Genomic DNA, 24,966 nt, shown 5'->3' with positions numbered 1-24,966 from the left:
TTTGCAAGAGTGCAGCTGAAACTAGGGTTTTTTTTTTTCCATCATGCCTGTGTGTTCTACATTTATATTTGTTGTATGGCTTTAAGGTATGAACCTTGCCCCTTTTGTTGTTAAAGGGCAGAACTATCATGCTTGTATTGGTGCTTCTGCTTTGTTGTGTGGTGTTATTGGAAATGGCTTTAAGAATACCTCAGGGCCTTGGTTTGTGAGGGGGGCTCCAGTAAGACAGAAGACTGCTGTGGCATTCTGTCTTCCCTGTGCTTGTGTTCTCTTAAGTGCTACTTGTCCCTTGACCCTGACCTTTGAAAGCTGGTAGGATGTATTTTATTAGACACTGTCAGCCTGATGTTCTTTCCCCAAAAGTGTCCCATAAAACTTTTAATATGAAGAATCTGTCTACAAAATCTCCAAGCAGGTGACAGGAAAGAAAATACTTTTTTGTTTTGTTTTATTCAAGAATGCAGAGTCTAAGGGGGAGTCTACTATTTTTGGTGGTACAAAAAATAATTTAAAAGTATATATATAATGTGTGTGTGTGTATACAGTATAACAGTGATGTTTGAAGAAGACTTGCTGGTAGAGTATTGCTGAATGACTTAGAAATTAAGAAATATGCAAGAGGATTTGCAGATACCTCCTGAGATGAGGCATAGATCCTCCAAATGCTGTTACCCAGTGAAATAATTCACAGCAAGATCACTCAGGTTTCTTGTTGTTGGGTTTTATTTTTTCTGAGTTCTGAATTTTTAGCTGCATGCATCCTGAGTGGATGTAATGCTGAATTTCTGCTCTGTGTTTTGCCTCCATTTGGCTAACAAGTGGTACCGAAGGGTGGTGCACTTGTTTTCTCTTTTGTGCCTCAAAACGGTAATTGTGTCTTTATGAAGAGCTCTTTATCACTGCCATCCCCTTGTCAGTGTTGTTCTCAGGTGTAAGTTTTTTCCCCTGGAAACTTGTGGATACATGTTTAGGGATAATTCAGAGAAAATTGCATAGGCTGACACTGGGGTGGCTGATTTGCAGTATGTTCAAGTATTGGAACACTTGATATTTCATTGATGCTTTGCAGGCAATAGTCAAATTAGTCCCTGAAAAATTCTGGCAAAAGAGACTTTTCTAGGCAGGCAGAATAATTTTGATTATCAAGTGATGTTAAGAAGAAAATTAAGTATTCTTTGAGCTCTTTGCCTTGGGTTTGGATGTGCTTTACTGAAACACATTTAAAATTTAAAACAGTTGTCATTTGTTATTATAATCCCTAAAATGCTCGGTGAAGATGTTGAACATAAAATAATTTTAAACAGATAGTTTGAATTACAAAAGCCACTTCAGTGCCAGAGCAAGTGGAAATACTGTAGTTGCAGTTTCATTGTCTGGCAGAGTATGCTATACCTCAATAGAGAAAGAAAATGAAAATTTGGGAAAGAGAAAAAGGGAATTTATCATTTTGCCACTTCGTACATGATGACATCAAGATGAGGATTTGAGGTTTCCTATGTTTATGTAGTGGGTGAAGATATGAGAATTACTCAGAACTGTCTGGTACGTCTCTTGTATAAATTACAGCCTTGTGCAGTCAACAGGTGAAGGCTGTGACAGCAGGAATTACTTCAGTGCATTTCCTGATTATTGTAGCCCTTTAGAGATGTAGTGAGAGAATGGAGTAGGGACTGCTAACACCATCTTAGATGTCGTAGAGCTGCTGTGTCACATAAACTACTATCAGACCACCCAACTTCCATTTGCTCCTCTGCCTTAAGGAAAAAGATCACTTTTTATGTCTGGACAAATTGTACAGTCACAACTTTGACAGTTTTATTACAAAATACCCAACACTGTTTAGTTGAAAAGTAGTAGTTAGAAGCACAGCAGACATTTTTGTTCTATTTCTTTTTTTCTGTAAAAGACACTTACCAAAGCCAACGATGCTTATTGAAAATGCATTTCCAATGGATTTTTTTCATATTAATCAACAGACTTGACAGTATTAGTGAAGCATTGTCTAGAAGAAATTACTAATGTACCTTGGGCTCCTTGTTTTGACACTTCACTGTCCTTAAGAAAGTGTTCCTGCCAATGGGGCATATTCCATGCAGTATTTATTTTGTGTATGTTTTAGTGCATATTTGGAGAAAGAAATATATAAAAGGGAAATGTTACATTTTGTATGAAGAACTATATTGTGTTGCAGTACATGTATGGTTTTCTTTGCCTTATAAATATTGCTGAGAGATTATAACTTCAGAGGCAATGCAACTTAGATGTAGATTACTTGGGGAAAATGAGTGCTGCATTTAATTATGTCAGCCTTTCTATTAATTGTTGAGGCACCTGATCCAGCCTGGTGCTGTGAATGTAGCTTCTATGGTGTCAAAAGGATTTGAAAGAAAACCAGTCTTGTCAACAAATTCCAGATAAACTTGAAAAGAGGGAAAAGCTCATGTGAAGAAGGACTGGGCCTGGGTGGCTCATTGCAACTGTTTTGCTCCCCTGCCACCATCACAGTCTGGGTGTTTTAGTCTTTGCACTGAGGTGGCTGCTGGTGAGGAACTTGTGGCTAATAGCAGGATTTTTTTGGTATTGTTTTGATAGGTGTGAATATAAATAAAGACTCTTTGTCTTGTTTATCACCAGCTGGGAGCTTAACTTTTTCCCTGAGAATTCAAAGTGAGGGAAGAGAACCACCAAAAACCCCTTCTCTAGTCTGCATATGTCACTTTATTCTGGAAAAGTCATTAATTGCAGTCAGAAGGTCCTTGCTGCTTTTCTTCCTTTAATCTCCTAGACTTTAGTAAAGGTGTCTGCTGGTTCTGCCTTGCTGTCTCTCAGATCGCTCCCACCCTGCATCTCCTCATTCCCTTCTCTGCTCGTGTACAATATCCAAAGAAGTGAGAAGCTCTTCAGTCTCCTGGAGCCCCCTGCATCACCTTGGCACTGCTCATTTTCTACTTGCTCCGTTCTTGTCAACAACTTGTATTGAACAGGCAGTGAGTAGCTTAGTGGATCTTTAGCACTTTCCTGTTAAGGATCTGAAAAGGGTCTTTAAGAATCCACGACAGCTTTGTGATTTTCACTCCAAACTGTTTGAACAAAAGTATTTTATTGGAATAGTTTAAGGTCTGACATACTGGGGGTTGGACAGTATCATTATTAACTCTGTATGTTTAAGAGATGCTGACAGAAGGGGGGAAATGTAGAAAGAAAGGAAGAAGTTAGAGTCTGATATATAGCTTACTAGTTAGGCTGAGTCTACAGAGGAGGTGATTTGGCTGTCTGAACTGCATTAGGATTCCAGGATTCTGTTGTAGCAAGTGATGTGTTTGGGTGGGCAGTCAGAAATGACATGTGGCAAATAGGTTGCAACCTTCTTCTCTTATCAACAAGACTCAGAGTGTCTTTGTTTCCTCTTGGTGTGATAAGCAACAGAATAAAGTAGAGTAATGCAGTCAGAATTTGAGCAAAGCTTGTGTTTTGCCCTGTGAAGATAAGGACTGTGGAAGGTACTGCACTAAAGGATTGCCTGAGAAAATATCACAGGACATGAAAATATTGAGATATCCTTGATTCAAGTTTGCTTGACAGAAAGATATAAGATATATTTTCAAGTGACAGTTTGTTTATCCCCATTTTGGATGGCCAGCCACCTGAGGGCAGAGATGTTTTGGCACTAGTCGTAAATACTTTGATATAGCTCCTCATCCTCAAAAGTGTATATGCTTAATACATTTCTGTTTTTCTTCTCTCAACAGGCTATGCCTTTTGGTTTTTCTTATAAACTAATGCTTAATCCAGTTTTTCTTTTTATCCTGTTTTTTTCCTTGTGAGGAAGAAATTGTTATTGGAATCATTATGCTTGTTGTTTCCATGCCCTTTGAGCTGCCTTGAACAGTCGAGCACCAGACTATAGAGAAATGTGCATTCAGCTGAGTGCAGTTAGGAGCTTTCCAAAGCCTCTGTACCTGTTGGAAAGTATTAGTAAGCTTGAGGACAGAATATTTTTCACAACAATTTTTCATAGTGATGACACAAAATTCTGCATTCGAGGAGCAGTGTAAGCTAAGGTAGAGGCAGAAGGAGTGGCTGTGAGGGATGTGGCAGGGCCAGGTGCTTTGGGAGCTGCCTGTCTGGAAACCACGTGGGTTATGTAGGATATGTTGGGCCCAGGTAAATGGTTTCATTTAATGTAGTCAAACTATGGTCACAAAAGGAAGCATTCTTCTCTTTTTTTCTTTTCTCACTAATTCTATAGATACTACAGTCTAAGCATTAAATTTGAATTGTGGTGATTGAACTCTTTTTTTCTGTGAGCAAAGACTGAGGCCTGGGGAGAGTTTAAAGCAAGAGAATTATCTAGTGCAAAAAACAGAATAGGTTACTAATACTTTAATTAGAAGAACATAGAATATGTTAAGCTATAGAATTGTAGCACTGGGAACATGCAACAAGTAATCTGATAGAAGCAACTGCTTTGTTTAGTAGGTCTCATCAGTTTAAGGTGTGAGTAGTTCATATTTTCTTATCAAGCACAACTGCATCAAAAGAAAAAGCCCCGTGGAAAATAAAACTGATTGAATAAAATGAGCTCTGGCACTGAACTTAGTGATATTTCTATGATTGTGATTTCATATATTTAAATTGATGCAGGAACTTTGAATACTTAAAAATAAAAAAATAGGCAAATTGATATTAACATAGTCTAAATCTATTGGAATCTCACTTGTAGACATAAAAGCTTGTAAGTTCCTCATTAACAGAACGTTTTTGTTCATTTAAATGTGACTACTGTATGTCTATTTGAAAAATTAGTTGTATTTTGTCATCTCATTTTTTTAATGTAGTTTTCTCTCTGGATATCTCAAATTAGAAATTGCTATGATAATGTTTCAGATTAGAGCTGGAGTTGTTTCATCTGTGTTTCTGTAAGGAAAATGGGTGGAATTGGAAGTTATGTTTAAGTTGCATGCAGATCTGAATTTTCTTTAGGTTGTGTATTATACTGTGGTAATACTGTGTATTATCTTTCAAATCTTTTATGGACTTTTTTTCCCTCAGGCTTTCCTGGCCCTTTAAGTTTTTTCCTTTTGTTTTAAACATCTTTGAGAGTTTTGATCAGAGTTAAAGTTATGTGGCAGTGAAGCCTTTTATTTAGTAAGAGTTGTAGATTTACCATATGGTGGTTGCTAGTGGCTGTTCAGCTACTGGAATTCTGAAAGTAACAAGATAAATTTAATATATATATTGTCATTATAGTATCTAACTAGATTCTTAAACAAACTATTTCTTTTAGCAAGAGGTATGTATTTACATAGATAGTCTGAACCTTCCAGGCTGTTAAGAACATCTGTTTCTTAATTGGTGAATGGAGGTGATGTTTGGCTAAGGTGGATAATTAGCTAATATTTAAATAACTAAGCAGCTTGGACTAACTAAGCAGCACTAACAGTCCATTGTCAGAACTGAGCCTCATTCAGGTTCAGGTCTCACGCTTAACCTCAGCCAATATTCATATTTACCTACGGGAGCCCTGCAGCATGCTTGGCAAACACAGACAATTTCCAGTGTACCTGTGATTAAGCGTATTTGTATCTCCAACATAACATCAGAGGATTACAGGGAAGGAAAAAAAACCAAACCAACCAAACAAAAAAAGTTCAAAAAGGGAATATAATAATTCCTGAAACATAATTCTTCAGCATTTGCCACTTGTTTTAGAAGAGTAATAGCATTCTGTGCTCAGCACAGCATCTGTGTTCTTTTAAAAGAAGATTTTAGTTTCTAGGCAGAGTATAATGAGCCCAGATTTGACGGCAAACTTGGAGGAAAAAAAAGGCAGCGTTGGATAGATGATTATTACGGGATGGCTTTCTCTTAGCTGTCTGGCTTGCATTTGCCTGAACAGACTTCAACTCTGTCGTGCAACCAGCCAGTAGAGGGTAGTGTGTTCATGGAGACATCGCGTTGTCTGAGCCTTCTGTCATAGATGTGGCTCACAAAACAGATTGGCTTGTTTCAGTGTTCTTTTGAAGCCATCTAATAAACCCCTAAACACCAGAGATGAGTTGCTGAGACATAATGATTATCTGAATCGCTGAATTAGTCATGCAGTGACTCTGACCAGGACTTCTGGGGAAAAAAAGCAAGTTGGAAGCAAGAATTGGTTATGGCCTATGGATTCTGGGGATGTCTATGGTTGTTGCTCCCATTCCATGATAAACGAAATAAATATTGATTCTGATAAGCCTCGTCTACCTAACTTTATTTTTCTTGTTCTCTTTTAGTGTTGTACTTTGCCTTTGCCAACTGGCTGCTGCCATGGAGATACCAGTCTTCATACTTGCGGGGCTCCTTGTGCATTGTGTGTTCTTGGTCTCCATTTTTGATATCTACTTCAGCTCTCCCCTCGTCCATGGAATGACCCCTCAGCAGACTCCACTGCCGCCTCCAGCAAAACGTCTTGTGCTTTTTGTTGCTGATGGTCTGCGAGCAGATTCTCTGTATGAGCTGGACAGCAGTGGCACACCCCGGGCACCTTTCCTGCGGTAAGTCCAAAACTCTACTGAGCTACAAGGTTTTGCTTCTGGATGCAGCTCGACACAATGTTGAGAAGAGAACAGCAACAGTTGTGGTGGCTTGAGCACTGCCTGCCTTTTGCCTTCGAAGTAAGAAACTCTGCAGGGTTACGCTGTGCAGAAATGTGTGAGCCTGGGTTGGTGTCCCTTGTCAGGAGAGCTAGTAAAACTAGGACAGTGTAAACTGAGTCCATATTGTCTCCTGAACTCTACAGATAACAAGTAACTGGGAGGGGAGTGAACTTTCTCCATTCACATCAGCGTGGTATCAATTCTGAAGCCTGGCAGTTGCTGATTTAAACTGCTTCCTGGATGCTCAGTTTAAGGGCAGTGGTACATTAATGTGCTTGTCTTCTAATGCTAAGCCACTGACAAAACTTCTTAAGGAGTGATTAAAAGAGATGTCCTGAATAGACCTAACAGCAGGCTGCCACTTCCTCTTTGTTCCACCCTTCCTGCATGCATGACCCTGCTGCCTCCCTTGTGCTCTCTACAGTGTGTGCCTAATTGCTTGAAGGAACGATTTAGTTTAAGGCTGTGAAAAAGCAGTCCCGCCAAAAAAGTGTTAAAAGTCATGTTCTTGTGTGCTTGGAACTAATTTTGGTTAACTTCCCTCGTCTCCTTATATCAAGACAATTATTTGAGCGCAGGACAATTAACTTCCTAGACTGGAAGAAGATGTATTAAATAAGGCTACTTTTGTGTGATGATAGAATTGGTCTGGCTTGAATATCAGAGCAAACCCAAATAATCAGTCATCTGAAGCTCTTAGGGCTTTTGCAGTCCACTGCTGCAAAAGTAGTACAGAAATGTGAGGAGTCCTTGCTATGGTGCTTGCCAGCCCATATGGGCTTACTCCTACCTGCTGCTGCTACTGTTTTTCTGAGGTGCTGTCTGCCACTGGCAGTGTGAGTTTGCCATGTTATCTTCTAGCAGTGGACTTTGCACTTAGTCCAGAGCAATTTCATTTCTTTTTTTTTTTTTTTTACTAAATAATTTGAGTTTTTAAGTTTTAGCCACTCAGCATTATCATGCCTATCTTGAAAAAAGTTAAACTAGCTTATCTGCTGCTGGAAGATTGGCACTTCTGCTTTCTCTGCCTTACCTTATTTGTGGAGTTAGGGAGTTTCTATTTCCAAATCTGTAGATGTAAAGCATTGTCACCTGTGCTGAAAGTACATGAGTGAAAGGAAGGGAAGAACTGCCTTGTAATAAGCAAAGATGCTGGTAGGTCACCGAGTGGAATGAAATGCTGGTAGAGGTATGAAGTGCCATCTGTATTTCTGTCATCTCTCATTCTGCATAGAAGTACATATGTGTGTGAGCATGGATATGTGAGAGATGATGAAAAGAAAAAAGCATGCAGCATGCTGTGCCTTTTGAAATGTGGAGGATCAGGCAGCCCAGAGCATGTCTTCAGATCTATTAACGCAAGCTGCCACAATTTTGAAGCAACAGGTTCAGTGTTTTGTCCCTAAACTTTTGAGCTGCACGAATTCCATAAGTTAACTTTGTAAACAGGTTTGACAAGATCATGTCTTAGTTTCTGGAAGTGTTTCCTTTCATATTCTGCCAAGTTATTGCTGTCTGAATGTTCCTTTTTCAATAATACTAACTCAAGGTATATTCAATTTAGTGTAAAATTTACTGTTTTGCATGTTCGTTTCTAGGTTTGAAGTGTTCAGTCCCCTACCCACTTTATAGCAGTGGGCAACATAACAGCCAGATTATTAGTCTTATCCAAGTGAAGTACCCTGGGAACTACTGCATTGTTAATGAGGAAAGATTGTCTTTAAATGAGCAAGAGCCATTCTCATAGCAATGTGCTATTAAAAGAAGAAAAGTTTTACTAGGCACGTGGAATTAAAAATAAATATCCATTAGGCTTGAAGCGGATTGCTGGATAATACATGTATGCCAAGTGCCTGGTCTTCCACAAAATTCTTGAAAAATCTGTTTTTCAGCAGTGTTGTCGTAGCTGCAAGGGCCAGTAAATGATCTGAATTGCTGCAATGGTGATTTCAGGGGAGATATTTTCTTCCTTGCCTGTCAATGTTTCAGCCATATTACTATATCACATGAATACTTAGCATTGATATTATGGCTAGTTAATGTTTATACTGTCATGGATATTAATTTTTTTTCAGTAGTTCTTCTGAGTAAAAGGTATTGAAGTCATTCAAAGGATCTAAATTAATTTTGAATAGTTAAATGACAAATTTATATGTCACTTTTTCTGCCTGGTATGTGTTATTGTTGATGTCAGATCCTGAAGTCGTCCTATTATTGACAAGCAAAGGTAAAGAATTACTTTCCAATTCAATAGAAGTAAAATTCTAATTAAATCGGTTTTCTACCTGTTGTTACAATAAAGTCTGAGGAGAGCTGCAAGTGTTTTATTTTTGTTTTAAATCTTTCATGAATGTTAGTGCAATACATCCTGATCAGTCTGTAGGAGCAAAATAAGAAACCGCTTTGACTAATACATAAATCCTTTTTTCTAATTACGGTTTTCAAACAGCTTGCATTATCTCCTAGCTGAGATGAGAGTAGGAATAACATATTCAAGTCCTGTGTCTCTGTATATTTTTATATTCCTCACTGCAGTATTTGGGATATTCCAAGTAGTTCTGTGAGCTTTCAAGTAAGTTTGAGGATGTGAGGTCTAAGGTGAGTTAAAAAAAACCCCAACAAACAAGTGGTGAATGCTGCAAGTTTAGAGCAGAGCTTGAAATTTTACAATGTTTAAAGGCATGAATTTAGAATTTACTTGGACTAAAACACGTAAGTGTAGCAAATTTGGTAGCTTTTATCATGATCAATGGAGTTTTAATTTCCTGTTAACTCGACTGTTAAAAACTACTTTGAATTTGTTGAGAAGGTTCTGCTGTTTTTTCCTAAAAATCAGTGTAAGATATGTCCTGTTGTGTTTTCATTTTCTTTCTTCCCTTGCTCTGACAGTGAGCAGTGAATCTTTCTGTTCTTCCAGAAGATGGAGACAAGAAAACAGCATATGGTAACACTCACCTCTTGCTTCCTGACAGGCTCCAGATGTTCAGCTCTTCGGCAGATGAGAACAGTTTATGAGGCTGTTTCTTATGCTTGGGCTTTGTCCTCTGTTTTCTTTGCTTTTTTTTCTGTTGTAACTATTTACTGTATGAGCATAAAACCTAGACACTTGATTGTGTTTCTGTGTATGTGGTGAGAATGTATTCTCCATCACTTCAGTGTAATTGCAAAAGATGCAAGGTTTACTTAAATTTTCTTCTTGTTGCCAAGATTATTTGCACACTAGATTTATGTGAGGTTCGAATTCTCTTGGTGTTGCTTCCAAGATTCAGCACAGATAAAGGCAGACATGGTCACAAGAGATAATTATAATTGAGTGTATTTAAAGAGCAAGATAAGATTGAACTAGACACTTTCAGGCTAAGTGGAAAGAACAAAGAAGAATAACACCAGGGAATAACAATCTGTTGGGGGGGGGAAGCTAAAGAGGAAAGCAGCAGAAAAAAATAGTACATTAATTTGAAATGTATTAGAACACCGGCTGAACTCATCTGTTTGCAGAGCTGATGGGCCGCAGTAGTAATGCTCTCTGTGCGGTGTTGTAAGGTAGAACTACTTGCAGGTTAATGTTCTGCTTGTTTTACTGCACAGCAGGTGGTAGTGAAAATCTGTTTTAGTCTGGGTTTGGGGCTTTTTTTTTTTGCATTTCCTGCCTCACATCTACCTGCCACTCTTTTATCTGCATTTTGTTGTGCTTGGACAAGTCATGAATGTTAATTGCCTTGAATCCTTTTTTCAGGGGTATTCTAGAGAATAATGGCAGCTGGGGAATCTCTCATACCCGGGTCCCAACAGAATCCAGGCCAGGGCACGTTGCACTTATTGCTGGATTTTATGAAGATGTCAGTGCAGTTGCTAAAGGTAGGCTGGTCCTAAAGCTTTGAATTTTGTCCTCCAAAGTGCGGTGTTTCAGTGATGTGCTGGGTTTCTGGATGATTATTGATAAATACCTGCATTGTAGTTTGTATGCCAAGATGATATGGAAAACAGTAATTTTGGATGGATCTCCCACTCCTAATATTGATAGCTAGGAAAATAGCTTACATAAATTAATATTTTTTAATATGATTTAATTTAGCAGCCTGAACTTAAAAGCAGAAGTAACTTATGGCCTCACTTCTTCAGGTAACAGAGTTTTCAATTATCATTTGGGATGCACTAGGATATGGCTAAGTAGATGTTGCAAACAACAAATGAACTGCAGTGTCTCATCTGAACCATTGCTAGCTTGAGTTGGAGAATCAGGAGCAAAATAAAGTAAAAGCCCCAAGCCCATATTTTGTCCAGAGCTGTTACTGTGTGTTTGAGGCTTATTTATGCAAAGCAACCCTTTGCATTACTGTTTTGGTCTTTTGTTTGCTCCTCTGCCTTCCCCCAGGTTTCCAGGCCTGAACACTAGTCATGTGTGTTGTTTTTGGACGGGGGGGTGAGAGGAATTATTTGGTCTTGTCTGTGTTCCTAATGAAAAGTTTCTTCCTTCTGACAACCACTACAAATGCAGGATTGGCAGGGATACCGAGTTAAGAGCATCTTCATATTTCTGTGGAGTGCCTTTTCATGGAAACAGAAAATCTTGAAAGTTTCATTGTAAGGAAGTACAACGTGACTTCTGGAAATAGATGTGCGTATCCTATTGCCTGAAATGCCAAGAACTGAGTTCAGGCAATAGGAGATGCAGAATTCAGGAAAATGTTAGCTATTTAGAAGGTAGACCAGCTGTGCTTTGCCTGTTTGAAACCCCGCATAATGAGATTGGCCTAGGTTTTCAGCTCCCTTCCTAATAAATGGGGGAGTAATTATAATAGGTGTTTAAATGGAATTAAAATCAAGATGCACAAATTGGAGTTCATTGTGAGATAATATAGGGGAAACTTATAAAAAAAACAAACCCCACAACATTTTGCACAGGCTATCAGTTCTAATAGTTAATGAGATCTTCTGTCAATGCCATTTAAATGTAAGTGTGTTTGTTTAACAGGATGGAAGGAGAATCCAGTGGAATTTGACTCTGTTTTCAATGAAAGTAAATATACCTGGAGCTGGGGAAGCCCAGATATTTTGCCAATGTTTGCGAAAGGTAAGACTTAATTTTATAAATCTTTAACATAGTTATCAGGTAGTAAAATTGACACTTAGCATTTCTGAATTAGAGAAGAAGGTGGAACAAGTATTTTCAATTAGCGTATTTCTGTATACTTGATTTCTAGTTTGTGACATGAAGATGGGGTGTGGAGGAAAAGAAGCAAGCTTTTGATGAGGGTATCACTGTTTATTACTTATTCATTTACATAGGCCTTTGATAATCCTGCCAGAATACTAAAGGAACACAGCTTAAATTATAAGGACATGGTATTTTTTTCTTTGGTGAGGTTTAAAACACTTGTTTTGCAAGTCTGAAGCTGGGATTATTCTTCAAGCCTGCAGCTCCCAGTGAGCTGGGAGATGGAACTGCAATCGTGCTTTTTCATTGTTGGAGCCGAAGAAGTGGCTTATTGGGAGTTATCCTGCTTCTGCTTAGAACATTAATGTGTAAAGGGAAGAACTGTATGCAAGCAGGAACTCCCTGGTACTATTCCTGAAGCTGAGGTCTTTTGCCTGTGGTGTGCAGTCTGTTAAAGTCTTGTCAGCCCAGTGCAATTGCTGTTTGAGCATGCAGAGATTGCTGAGGAATGCTTCAAAGGTTTAAAGGTTCTCCAAGTTTAATATTGTTGTTTCCTTGGAGGAAGGAGTGCATAATACACCCTTTCGCATAATCTCAGAATAAATAGACTCAAGTGAAAAGTGGGCAAGCTAAGGGCATATGCTGCTGTTCTGTTCTGTTGTAGGCATTGGTGTTGACAATTAAGAAAAATGGGATAGGCAGGATAGGGGAATGGAATGTAATATTGCTTTAGAGAAAATATACATCGTATTTCTCATGATGCTTCTTGAACTTTTTCTGAACTCATGTCACTTCCCCCTCACATCCTGACATTCCCCCCACGCCCCTCTTTTCTGCTCTTTGCTTAAGCCTCATAAATTTATGATGAGCTGTAAAAATATCTCCTGATAATTTCCCATGACCTCAGATTACAGCTTGTATTTGGAAATAATGTGATGGTGACTGGGGAGAGGGGAAAGGTAGTTGCCCTTGCGCAGATTATTTGTGTTTTTAGGGATATGTCCTTGGGAAAATATTTGGGGAATTCAAGAATTTCCCAGAGCCCTGTCCTTCTTCTGGTTTTGTTTGAGTAAGATGATAAGCAGAAGACTTGTGAGCAGCTTTGATGTTATTTGAAGAGATGTGTAAGGATAATACTCTCTATGGCTTGTTCTGAGTGGTACCAAGAGTGCAGCTTTGTTTGCAGGGGGAGGAAAATCCCCCAAAGTTAGCAAAGTTTAAGTGCAGTCATGTATCTGAGAAGTACATGCTGTGTCAGAACATGAATCATGATTTCTCATGGTAGAAAGATAGATTAATTCCTTTTAGAAAAAGATAGTTGCCTTTCTTTCAAAGAGGCCAAGTTTTATAGTATAGAGGGGGAAAGGAGTTTCTCTTCTGGACTTGCCAGGATTTGAGGTTTGACCTGAAAAATACAGACCTGTACTGTTCTGTCAGCAGTGTGCATTGGAGTATATTCTAGAGTATTAAATATCAAATGCTGAAAAAGGATCTGAGATTGTTGCTTCTCTAAGGAGAAGTAGTACTAGTTTGTTGCACCCAGATTGCCTTTCATTTCATGGGTTTCCCTGCTTTTTTTTTTTTTTTTTTTTTTTTTTGAATCTTCCAGAAGGGTTAGAGTCATTGTTTTAACTTGAGTATGAAGAAAGCTATCATCAAGATCATGGGAACAACTGGGACAAACCATTGCCAGGATTATTCTGGACGTACAGACCTCTCCATCTTCTGGTTTAGTTCCTTATTGTGAAATGATGCAGAACTTCTCATATCCCTCATGTGGCTGTATTTGATGACAGCTCTCTGATGGCCACACTCTGTCCTGCTCAGTGTCAGACTGTTTTTGCGTATTCATTGTTTTTCCCCCTCTTTTGTGCCTGCAAAATTTGCTGGCAAATTCTCCTGCTTGTTTGGACTCTGACCCATGACAGGGTTGTCAGGGACAGGACCTGCCCCCTGGCAGAGCGAGGCATTCACTTTCTGAGGGGCATAAATCTTATTGTAAGAGTGTGATAACTTCATCCCTGATCCTAATACTTGAATATTGATGCTGAGTGTGAGATATAGTGGCAGAAAAAAGGGCAAAAGCAGTAGGTGGTATCTTGTTTGGGAGTTTCTGGCACCTCCAGTTATTTCCCATAGTATAATAGCATCAGTCAAATCCAGCAGAGCTCTGTGCTGGCTTATAAAGTATGTTTTCATCCCTGGCTTTCTTCTGCCTCTCTATCTCATCTTTGCTTCTTTATCCCCAGACATAGAGAAAGTGTTGGCATACTGTTGCTTGCCCCCTCAAATAACAGAACTAAAATAATAGTTTCTAATGTTTTGTGTAGTAGAATTTCTTATTAAAAAAAACCCAAAACTTTACTGGTATGACTTCATTTTGCCACTGTTTCTCTTTATAGCAGTGCTGGATTGGGTGGACTGTTTTGTTTTGCCTTGCTTTGGTAGAAATTAGAAATGGGTAAGTGGTAGATGTGTTCCTTTGCTTTGTTTGCAAACTGGGTGCTGCTTTGGTGCGGCATTTTCAAGGAAGGACTTCTCAGTTTTGCTGTGACATTGTGGAAAAATGCTACAGCATTCTTTTGTCTTAGACTATCAGTCATCCTGGCAGTGATAGACAGGACTTATTTCTTCTTTTGAATTCATTTATCCACCAGTTGGAACTCCTGAATTTACTTCTTAATGCCTGGCAGCATTTTCTTCCTTTTCTTTTAGGCTGAGAACTGCAGTGTGTGTTCTGTGTTATAAGTAGCAGTAACATCTCCAGGGGCACAGGGAAGAGCTGCACTAGAATATATGTGCCAGCTTTCATCTTCCTGGCCTGAAATACCTGCATCCCTTTGTGTGGGTTTCCACATAATCTTGGTTAAGCAGCTGCCTTATACTGGGATGTTAGTTCATTCACAAGCCTGGAAGCTTACACAACTTCCTTATATAATGGTGACATCCAGCAGATCAGTTATATTCTCTCTGGTCATCAACTGATTGAAGAATATTTTCCTCTCTGGGAGTTTACACAGTCGCAGTATAAATGGCACCCCTGAACTGTAACAGCTCTGCTGTTGACTGAATTATTTAATTAAACTTCACCTAGCTTCAAATCTTTTCAGGACCTCTGAAGTTTAATTTCTTGCCAGTCTGTGTTCCCCCCACCCCCTCCCTTCTCTGCTTTGATCCCTTGACAGTGAACAGAGAATGAAGTTTCCTTGTCCAGATGCTGTGTTTGCACGTCAGTGGCCCTTGTGTTGTACTTTGTGACTGGACAAAGTCCAGTAGTTCTCCCTTTTCTGTTTTGGATGCTTGTTTTAAAGATGCAGACTTTGAATATTGTCTCTCTAAAGTTCTCCACTGAGCTTTTGATAGCTAGAATTGAAATACAATTAGGAGTATCCCTCCTAATGCCTTTGTTATATATGATGGTTTCCTGTGGAAGAGATCTCATGGATAAGGCATTGTCTTGTATAATTCAGCTGAACTACTGAAAGCCAAGCATATTTTTCTTAAACAGTCTGCCCCCAAAACACATGTTCAAGTGAGACTATGACTATAAATCTTCCTTGGTTAGAAATTTCTCAGTGAAATTCTTTGTTTCAAAACCAAATTCTGTTTAATTTGCTTAAACTGGGATTTGGTTTTCTCCTATCTGCTTTTCCATATTTTATTTCCTTGTCTGAGCATACTGGATGACACTGTTTCAGGAATGCCTCTGAGGTGCTGATAAGCTAATGAGGTAAAATGTTATCCAGGCTTCCAAAAAGGATTAATTGTGGGAAAGTTTAAAATAAGGAGAAAATTTCTTTGACTTCTTTCAAGATCATCATTCTTTTTACTCCTGTGCATGAAAGTATTTTTGACTATGAGAAAAGCAAAAAACCTTGTATCTTGTGTGCCATCTGTATTGTTTTTGCAGGTGCTACTGGAGATCACGTTTATACATTTTGTTATGCAGCAGAAAGTGAAGACTTTGGAGCAGAAGATGCAGCCAAGCTTGACATATGGGTTTTTGATCATGTTAAGGTAAGCAGAGAATCTTTTCATGCTCTCTCCTTGTAAAAAGCACAGTTGCATGTTAACCTTATCACAGAACATGTTAACACTATCATAAAACTAGAAAGTACAAAAGTTTTGAAAGACCAATCACTTGGGGTCATAAGTAAAAATTTCTTGAATCAACTTTCATGACAAATGTAATAGATGCTTAAAGGAAGTATTTTGTCATTCGATGCTAATTAAAAAGCTAACGCTAACAAAAGTACCATGTAAAAATATTCTTGGCTTTTCTTGTTTGTCTCTAATGTGAATCCCATCTTGCAGTGCTAAAGACCCTTTAAGATCTTGAATGCAGTTAGTTAAGGATTTTATAGCAGGTATTGCAGCATGGATGAAATGACAAGTCTTCATTATGAAAGCAAAATAAGCAATATTATTGTTGGTGGGTTTTTGGTTTTTTTTTTTGTAAAGCTTGTACCCTATTTGTTTAGTGTGGCTTTTCCTGATAAATGTAGGTGGCTTCTGATTTTCTGCTGTGCTTTACACTCTGCTGTGGATGCCAGAGAAGTCACAGTTTGTTTTATGGGACAAGGTGTGAGACAGAGGCCATTGGCAGCTTAGACCCTGGAGCTGTAGAATTTGTTGACGCAGTGCTCTGCTCAGCTGATGGGTCAATGCTGGTTTGTGACTGTTTTCTGTGACGCTGCTACCATAAGTGTTAATAGTCCAAGTCACATGATCTCTGATTATTCATTAATTCCTGTATTTGTTATTCTATGCTACGTCACTTGTTCTGGACTAAGAAATGCTGGCAGTGGGCACTGTCTGTATCACTGAAGCAATTAAGTGAGTTACTTTCTGTATCTCATAACAACAGTAATGGAGTTTAATACTTACACCTTTTTAACAAGATCTTTGGGCTGTATGCATTAGTATAGCTAACCAGCATAAATCAAATCAACAAAAAATAAAACAAAATAAATCAAAAAGCCAGATCATCATCTATTTAGAAAGTGAAGGATGGTTCTACTTTAAACAGTGACACAGAGTGGAAAAGTTCATTATAGTTCGCAGATTTTCAAAGGAAGTGATTTTCTGAGTTTGCAGGTGAAAAGATTTTTTCGGTGTGCCATCATCTCCCTGAATGTGCACTTGTGCCATGTTGTGTGTTGTAATGCGTATGAATAATACAAATCAAATTAGGCTGTCAGTTACACTTGAATAGCTGTTGTCATAAAGTTGCACCCTGCTGTCATTTGGAGCTGCACAAGTATGTGAGGCTGGTACTACCTTTCTTTTACTTCAGAACACCTAATGGCATTTATCCTTTTAAGCTATAACTATACGTTTAAAATATGTTATTACTGATTATTATTTCCTTGGAGCCAGCACCATTATTTTTAAGACTTATTTTGCCCATCTAAATTCCATACTGTGAATGGATAGGACTTGATTGACTGGCATAAGCCACACATTCCATTAATCACCTCTTCAACTACACATCAACAATTGCTTCAGGAGTGCGAAACTTGAGGCTCACTGAAACCAAGATCACTGCAATTATAGCTCAAACAACTTTCAGCTGTGCTTGTGAGATTGTATATAAGTAGGAATGACAGTATGCTGGAATCTAAATTCTGTTTTGCCTACTCTTTCCTCTGTGTTTTATCTCAAGTACTTAACAAAATATATAGTTTAACTCTTACGTTGGCCAGCGTGGTCCCTGGATGTGGTCCCTGGCTTTCTCCCTCTTTAGGAAGCAAAAGACACCAAATGTACTTCCTCTCCAATCTGCAGTCCACAGGTCCCAAGCATCATGAGGGCCACTTGTGCCTTCCTCTGCCCCAAAAAAACCACGGGGATAAAATGAAGAATGGCTGGCTCGTGTCTGGGTGCTAGTGCTGGCACTCTGAAATTGCTTGTTCTCTTTAAAAATTCTATCTAATAGTAACTTACCATCAGGAGATGGTAAACTCTAACTACTTTTTGTGTCTATGCTTAAATCATGAGTAGAAGAAAAATGTATGCCACTTGATAGTTCTTGTCCTGTCTCCTCATGATACGAGGTGATCATAAGCCTTTCTTGGGATGGAAAATACACCATGGACTAGACTGTGTGGGTTTTTTATCTGCAGCAATATTAATGTGCCAGTAATAACTTGGGAGTGGTTTGGAGTTCCAGATGGGTATGGAGTTGATGGACTGTGTTTTTTTTCTGCTTTTGGGGTTGTTTGGGGGTCTTTTGGTGTTGTTTTTTTTGGGGTTTTTTTTGTTTGTTTTGTTTTGTGGTTTTTTTTGTTTTTTTTTTTTTAATGAAGCCATCAAAATAATTAAGGGATGGATTTTAATCACTGAGATGTGGCTCAATGATTCTCAGTTAAATAACCTTTACCTAAATCATAGCTGATGTCTGTGCTAAGAAACTAAGGAGCAAAATACTGGGAGTCTAGATTAACTAATGGGAAAAAATGGTCTTGTTGATGCATTTCTGATTTTTGAAAATACTTAGTGGAAAATAGTTTTGGAAGGTTCAACTTTTTTTTAGGGTAAAAAGTTTAAAATTCCAGGAACTTAATCTTGGAGATGAGTTCCAATAATGGCCTAACCACAATTTATTATGATCAAAGGGTAGGATATGTTCAAGGTATTCACTTAATGTCTTCTCCCAGAAAGGGACATGTAGATACAGATGGCCAAAAATTGTGGATTTTTTCCTTTATTCTTTTCTCAATTGGAACACAGTATTCCATTCTTCCTTTGTCCTCTTTCTGCTAGAGAAAGGCCACCCGAGCTTTCAGACTGTCCCTTCAGACTGCAGGGTGGTGACTGGAGTCCAGAATTGCATTATGTTAAACTTTGAAGCTCTGCAGACAGTGCTGTGACTGGATGTTGATTTGTGCCAGTGGATTTCAATACAGATAGCTCTGCTCTAATAGCTGTCCAATGGTTTTATGATTTATTTTGGATGTGTTAGTGTCTTGTGCATGGTCATGCTCAATGGATCTAAACTTGGCATGTATGTTTGTCGTTTGTCCTGCCTTTGTACTTTTTTTTTTTACATCTGAAAACTGGCATAACTAAACTCTCCCATCAGCACAAATCAGTGTGCACAGCTTTAAGCAGCCAATTAAATTAAGTTGTCATAGATTAAGGAGCTTTGTGAAAGAAAAAAATTTGTTTGGTCTCTCTAGTACATGCACTCAGCAACAGCAACTAGAGTTTATCAGCTCTACTAGAGAATCATGCTTCCATGGAATGCACTGAGGGAACGAAAAGTCCCAAATTACTTAGAAGTTTAATATTTTAAAGCTCATATTTTGTTCAGACATCTGTAAATCATTTGTTAGACCTTCTAAGTAGTCTTCATTTCTTCTTTGCTTTCTCCCATCTGAAGAGGGAGATGATTAGATCAAGATTTCACATAGTTCTAACTAAAATGCTGTGGTAGTAGTTTAATTAGTATTACATGATAATCAAGTTTACAGCTTGCTGTAAACATTTTAATGGGGAACGTCATTCTCATCTCATTGTTGCATATCAGTTGTGACTAGTGCATTATTTTGTTGCCAGAAAATCAAACAAAAGTTTGATCATTAAATCATTAAAAAAGAATGTTGAAAGGAAGCTGTAGTGGTCTTGAGTCCAGCTCTCTTCATGGAGGAGGTTCAGTCAGAGCAATGTGCTCAGGCCTTGCCCAGTCAAGTTTTGAGCATCTCTGAGGACAAGCCTTTTAAGCAACTGTTCCAATACTTGGTTATAGTTATGGTTTACCGAATAATTTTTAAATGTCTCTTTGTCTTACTGCAATTTTCCACATTCCAAATTGTGTTTCCCCCTGTCTCATCTCTGAAGCCCTCTGGTCAGTCTGGCTCAATCAAAGGATTGAGGTTCCCTTCACCTTCATGGTAGATGGTTGTATACAGTAATGGGGCCCCACCTTAGCTGCTTTTTCTTGAGACTGGAAAACTGAGTGCTCTCAGCCTCTGAGTTGTTTACTGCTGTCCCCGAAACTTCTTGGTGAGATTCAGCCTACATATACAGTGGAGGCAATATTGCTGAATAGAGGAAATAAAAGGGAAGCAGGAATAAAAGAGTGAAACAACAAGATAGTTAAAATAGAGTGATGGGTTGGAAACTAGTGTTGAGTAGAGGTAGGACTCAAGTTTTGTGAACACTGAGTACCAAAAAGAAGAGGCTTTTAGGAGACTGTAAGGAGATAAAAGGATACTTCTAAACAAACAGTTCAGTGATGTCCAGAGCAAGGTGAAGTGATTTTTGCCCTTAGTGTGTTTGGTACCTGCTTGCCAACTCACCACCTTTATCCGCCCTCACTCCTCGTCATGAGCTTCCTGTTGTTTCTTGGGATTTTTTTCAGTAAACTGTTTTTTTTTTTTTTTTTTCAAGTTTCGTGGGATAAACTTTGCTGTTTGCTCTGGGAAAAGACGTCGCATCTTAGGTTGCACTCACCTTCATTTTGTCTTGTTTGTAATTGGCCAGAATTTGGGCAAACTCTTCTGGCTGCTGCTGCTCTGGCTTACGAGGTGGGCTGGGACAGTGGGATGCTTTTGGTGTATCATGGGGACTCATCTGGTGGGAGAGGAGGAGCTCAAGCCTTGCCTTCTTCTGCGTGGTTTCTTTTGCTTTATCATTCTGTGATAGCAGAACATATGCCTTCTAATATTGATCTACATTTTGGGATTTAATTTTGGGAGTTTTCCTGTTTGTGTGTTTTGATACGCTTTGTTTTGAATTCCTTTTATATAATTAAAACTAAGGAAACAGAGTTTTATTGTATTCTGCCAATTACTGGTGTGCTCTGGAAAGCTTCTTCAGTCTGTGGTCAAATATGTGCAGGTGGACTGATCTCTGTGGGAATTTAAAATCTCCTTAAAAATAATTATATTGCTATTTAACGCAATCGGATTTTGTTCTTGTATCTTTATTTAAAATATCTCTGGACTTTGGTCTTGATTTTTTTTGGACAAGAGCAGAAGCTGAGAGCATGCAAATATTAGTCCATGCAACTTGTGTGTACTAAGGGAGTTAGAAAAGTGGAATTGCATACTGCTATGGTTTCCTGGCATAGCTCATTGATATCCTCGCTGCCACTTTATTCTTCCTCTGGGTGCAGTGACTTTTGTTTATACAAGCTATGAGCTTGTGGTTTTAAGAGCTCCATCACTATCAGCTGCGTGGCGGACTGCTCGGTCCTTTAGTGGCAGAAATGCTTCCCTGCCTCTACCAGCATTTTCCCTGGACTCTTGCATGAAGTTCAAAGACACTCTCACTGATGTTAGTGTACTGAAAAGTCCTCTAGATGCTTTTTGAACTAAGACCCTACTCAACTTTGTTTCCTTGGGCAGTGCTGTTCCTAAGGATCTGATGCTGGAATGCATTTTGCTGCCTGCATTTTGCACTGCTGTAATGTGGCTGGTCTAACACAGAATAGCCGTGTCAAGACTCATTCAGTCCAAGGGGAAAATCCTCCCCTGGCATCTGCCTCAGGGATGCTTAAGTAGGACATGCGCAAGGCAGGTGTATGTTCTGTAATTCATGTTTTTGCAAAGCATGTCATGTTTTGTTCTGTTTTTATTTAGTTTCTGCAAATATGTTGTAGCTTGGTATCTCAGTCCTACAGAAGCTGCTTCCAAAGCAAGAAGACTTGAGACCTTTGCTTCCAATTTAAATTCAGTAAATCAATAGAAATGTAGAACCATAGGTGGCACTCAGGAATGGTTCATCAATTTTGTTTATACAGGAAGCAAAGAAGGGATGATGTATTTTTGCCTGCAGAAACTCAAAAAAACTCTGTATGAAACCAGAACAAATCAACGTATAAAAACCCAACAAAAAAAGCCCCCCCAAACAACAAAAGAACATTTCAAAGTAAATGTTGTCTTAGATAAGCTGAAAATTTGAAGTGACTGTACTGCTAGCAGTTGTCCTTCAAGCTGTAAATTGGGAAGTAATTATTTTTCCTCTTTTTAAAATCTAATAACTACTAGTATTTTGACATGGAAACAGCAGTGTTTTAGTTTTAATAAGATGCTTATCTTCTTCCATTTTTCTCATATTAATATATTAATGGCTTATTCCATGCAGAGCTTCTTTAATTCTTCCAGAAGCAATCAAACATTGTTCTCTGCACTGAATGAAGAGAAAGTGGTTCTGTTCCTGCATTTGCTAGGCATAGACACCAATGGACACGCTCATCGGCCAAACTCAAGGTAATTGAGATATTAAGCATATCTTTCTTACTAGTTTTAAATGCACACTGTAACTTTTTTAACAGTGCAATTTATCAAGCCAGAAACAAGACTTGTTGTGTTGGGGGTCATATATGTCACCATGATCACCTACATTCTGAGCTTTTGGGGTTATTTTGCTTTTTTTAAGGTCCCATCTGCAGAAATGACAGATTTTTGCTCTATACAGTATGTCAGGATATACTCCTGATTTTTAGCAATTGTCTTAGTTATAGCAAACACATAATCTGGAGGATATGTAGGAAATGCAGTTTTAAACATAAAATGGATACAGTTTTCAGATACTCCACTGCTGAAGTGATATCGTTGAGTTTATAGACAACAGTAAGCTCAGCAACAGTGGCTGCAAATTCTAGCATTATGTTTTGGCTTTTCTCATTACACTTGAAAAAAGCAAAGAGTTTAGATTAACAGTGCTCATCACCACTTCATCTTGAAGTGTGTCACTTGAGAACTTTCTTTTAATTTCTTCATGTCCTGCTTTGCAAGGTTTTGTCTCTCTCTTGATCCTTGCACTTGTAAAATTCTCTGATTTCTTATATCATTCTAAAGTTCATACTTGCTGTATGTTTAATGCTCATTTATATGATTTTTTAAAGACCGAGTTTTAAAACTGACTTCAGCAAAAGATAGAAAATTAGTTGTCTGAAAGTTAATCATGGTCACTTTTTCTAAAAACATAATTTTTTTTTATTTAGCTGCAATTCCAGAAAACTAGGGTCTGTCCTGATCTATGAATGATCTCAAAACACTCCCTGGTGAGATCTTTGCTGTTTGCTTACCAGCTTAAAGTAATTTTTGCAACTTACCTTTTAAGGTGTTTGAGTTTTCCAGAATTCCTTAGTTTTGTCATTCTGCTTAACTTGCCTGGTATCTGTGAGTAGTAAAATTGTCTTATGTCAAGGACAGGTCAGATTTGAAATATAAATCCATTTGAAACTGTGGTTTCAGTAATCTTCAAATTGTGCTGCAATGATTTAGCATCTCAGTATGACTCAGAGAAGGAGAGATTTTACATCTAGGATCTAGGAAGCCATTTGTTAGCTTGATGTTCATTTGAGGTTAAGGCTGTCTGTACTCAATGGACTGGGCTTTATGAGCATGGATAAGTTGCTTTATACCAAGTGTGAGAGCCAGCTTGAATATAATGTTTTCTTCTTATTTTTCAAGGGAGTACCAGGAGAATATTAAACAAGTTGACGAGGGTGTGAAAGAAATTGCTTCACTGATTGACAATTTCTATGGAAATGATGGAAAGACTGCATTTATTTTAACTTCTGACCATGGAATGACAGATTGGGGTGAGTCTTTTAAAATATTGAGTTAGTTGAGTTTATGGGCATCTGGTATGTGATTAGAGAGCCCTGTCCCATGATAAGCTTTGGAACTCCTGCTTTGATTTGGTATCCTAAGTGTTGCTTGTGTATGAAAATCTATGCAAATTGCTGTGACAGCTGTATTCTGTGTCTGGACAGAAAAAAGACACTAAGTTAAAGCTTAACTTCTTCAGTGACTGCTAGTAGGGAGAGAAAGACTGCTGCAGAAAAACACCTCAGGCAGGAGGAAATGGTGTTATTTGGCTACCAGCAGCAAATCTGGTCTTCTTCCAGCCCCTCTGGGAGATACAGTTCTCACTTAGGTGCTCTAAAGCACCTGGAAAAGGTGAGAAATCTGTCCAGGGCCTGGTGAAAAACTTTACAGGGAGAGATTTTTTTTTTGAGGGGTGCATAATCTTTTTTGCTTATTTCAGCCTTTTGAGCACAGCAGAAAGGATGGGACTACTGTGTGACCTTTCTAGAGGAGATTAGAAGCTCTTCTGGTGCTGGAGACAGGTGAAGGAGCTGAGAGTACAGAGAGGAGAGTGAGGCAGGGGTCAACCATGCTGATACCCACAGAGGAGACTTGTGAAGGGTATGGCCACAATGGCCAAATGCTTTGAGGGCAGATGAGAAAAGTTTACAGTGGTAAGCTCATTTAGACGTTTTTCCCTGGCTCTTTCTTTTTTCAAGAGTCTTAAGAACACTCCTGTCCTTGTGTGCAGCCAGTGAAAGTGCTAAGTCTCTCTTCCAGTGCTGTGGGTTTGCAGCTGCTATGATGCTTTTGAACCAAGGCTGCTCCAGGCATGGTTATGGCAAAACATCTGTCATCATTTTACTCTGGGTATGAAATCCTAAAGTTTTTCAGTTGAAGGGATGCAGATTTTTCTGTCATCAGAGATAACAAAAAATATTTGTATATTTATTCAATCAGCCAAATTACCTTCTATTCATTTGCAAAATAGTGCATTTTGAATATTATTTACTGTAGAGCAGACTGCCACTTGCAATAAAATTTTAATTCTGTTATATTTTTTGTATGTTTCAAGAGGTTATTTCATAATTTTTTTATAAGGAAGAGGTGTGTATGTACACTTATTTGTATATGTATATTATCATAGGGATCTCAGGAGGTCCAACCACCTGCTCAAGGCAGGATTAGTTTTGGGGTCAGACACAGGTGCTAGGGCTTTATTCAGCAGGCCCCTTAAAAACTCAAAGGAATGGAGCCTCTGTAACCCTTCTGGGCAGCCTGCTCTGCTGCTTGCCTGCTCTCATGGAGGGGGAAAGGTTTTCTTTATCTGCAGTCTGAACTTGCTTTGTTTCCAAATGACGCCTGTTCTGTCATGCTCCCACCGTGCACCACAGCGACGCTCGGGCTCCATCCTCTCTCAAACCCCCTCACAGTGGGGTACAGGCAGGCTGCTCTGGTATGTTCTCCCCAAAGCTATTTCTTCTCCAGGCTGAACAAGTCCCAGTCCCTCAGCTGCTTCTCACAGGGCAAGTGCTCCTCACTGAGACCATTCCAGATGATGGGTGCCTTTCCAGTACCAGAGGAGCCCCAAACTGGATCCAGTGTCTAGAGGTTGTCTCAC

At 38.8% G+C, this 24,966-nt stretch overlaps 1 protein-coding gene across 3 annotated transcripts in view; it reads left to right on the top strand.

Annotated features, from left to right (window-relative positions):
* The window catches only part of PIGN (phosphatidylinositol glycan anchor biosynthesis class N), a 99,900-nt gene that overhangs the window by 7,485 nt on the left and 67,449 nt on the right, over window positions 1–24,966 (top strand). For all 3 annotated transcript variants that reach the window (XM_040073427.2, XM_040073434.2, XM_040073417.2), the window contains exons 2-7: window positions 6,279–6,539; window positions 10,378–10,499; window positions 11,617–11,715; window positions 15,710–15,816; window positions 21,892–22,016; window positions 23,226–23,356. In XM_040073427.2, coding sequence (XP_039929361.1) covers window positions 6,313–6,539; window positions 10,378–10,499; window positions 11,617–11,715; window positions 15,710–15,816; window positions 21,892–22,016; window positions 23,226–23,356 — 811 coding nt within the window. In that variant the 5' untranslated portion in view covers window positions 6,279–6,312. The remainder of the gene's footprint in view (window positions 1–6,278; window positions 6,540–10,377; window positions 10,500–11,616; window positions 11,716–15,709; window positions 15,817–21,891; window positions 22,017–23,225; window positions 23,357–24,966) is intronic.

Source organism: Hirundo rustica, chromosome 1, assembly GCF_015227805.2.
Source record: "Hirundo rustica isolate bHirRus1 chromosome 1, bHirRus1.pri.v3, whole genome shotgun sequence".
Taxonomy (NCBI): domain Eukaryota; kingdom Metazoa; phylum Chordata; class Aves; order Passeriformes; family Hirundinidae; genus Hirundo; species Hirundo rustica.
This window is presented reverse-complemented; position numbering and strand designations above follow the sequence as displayed.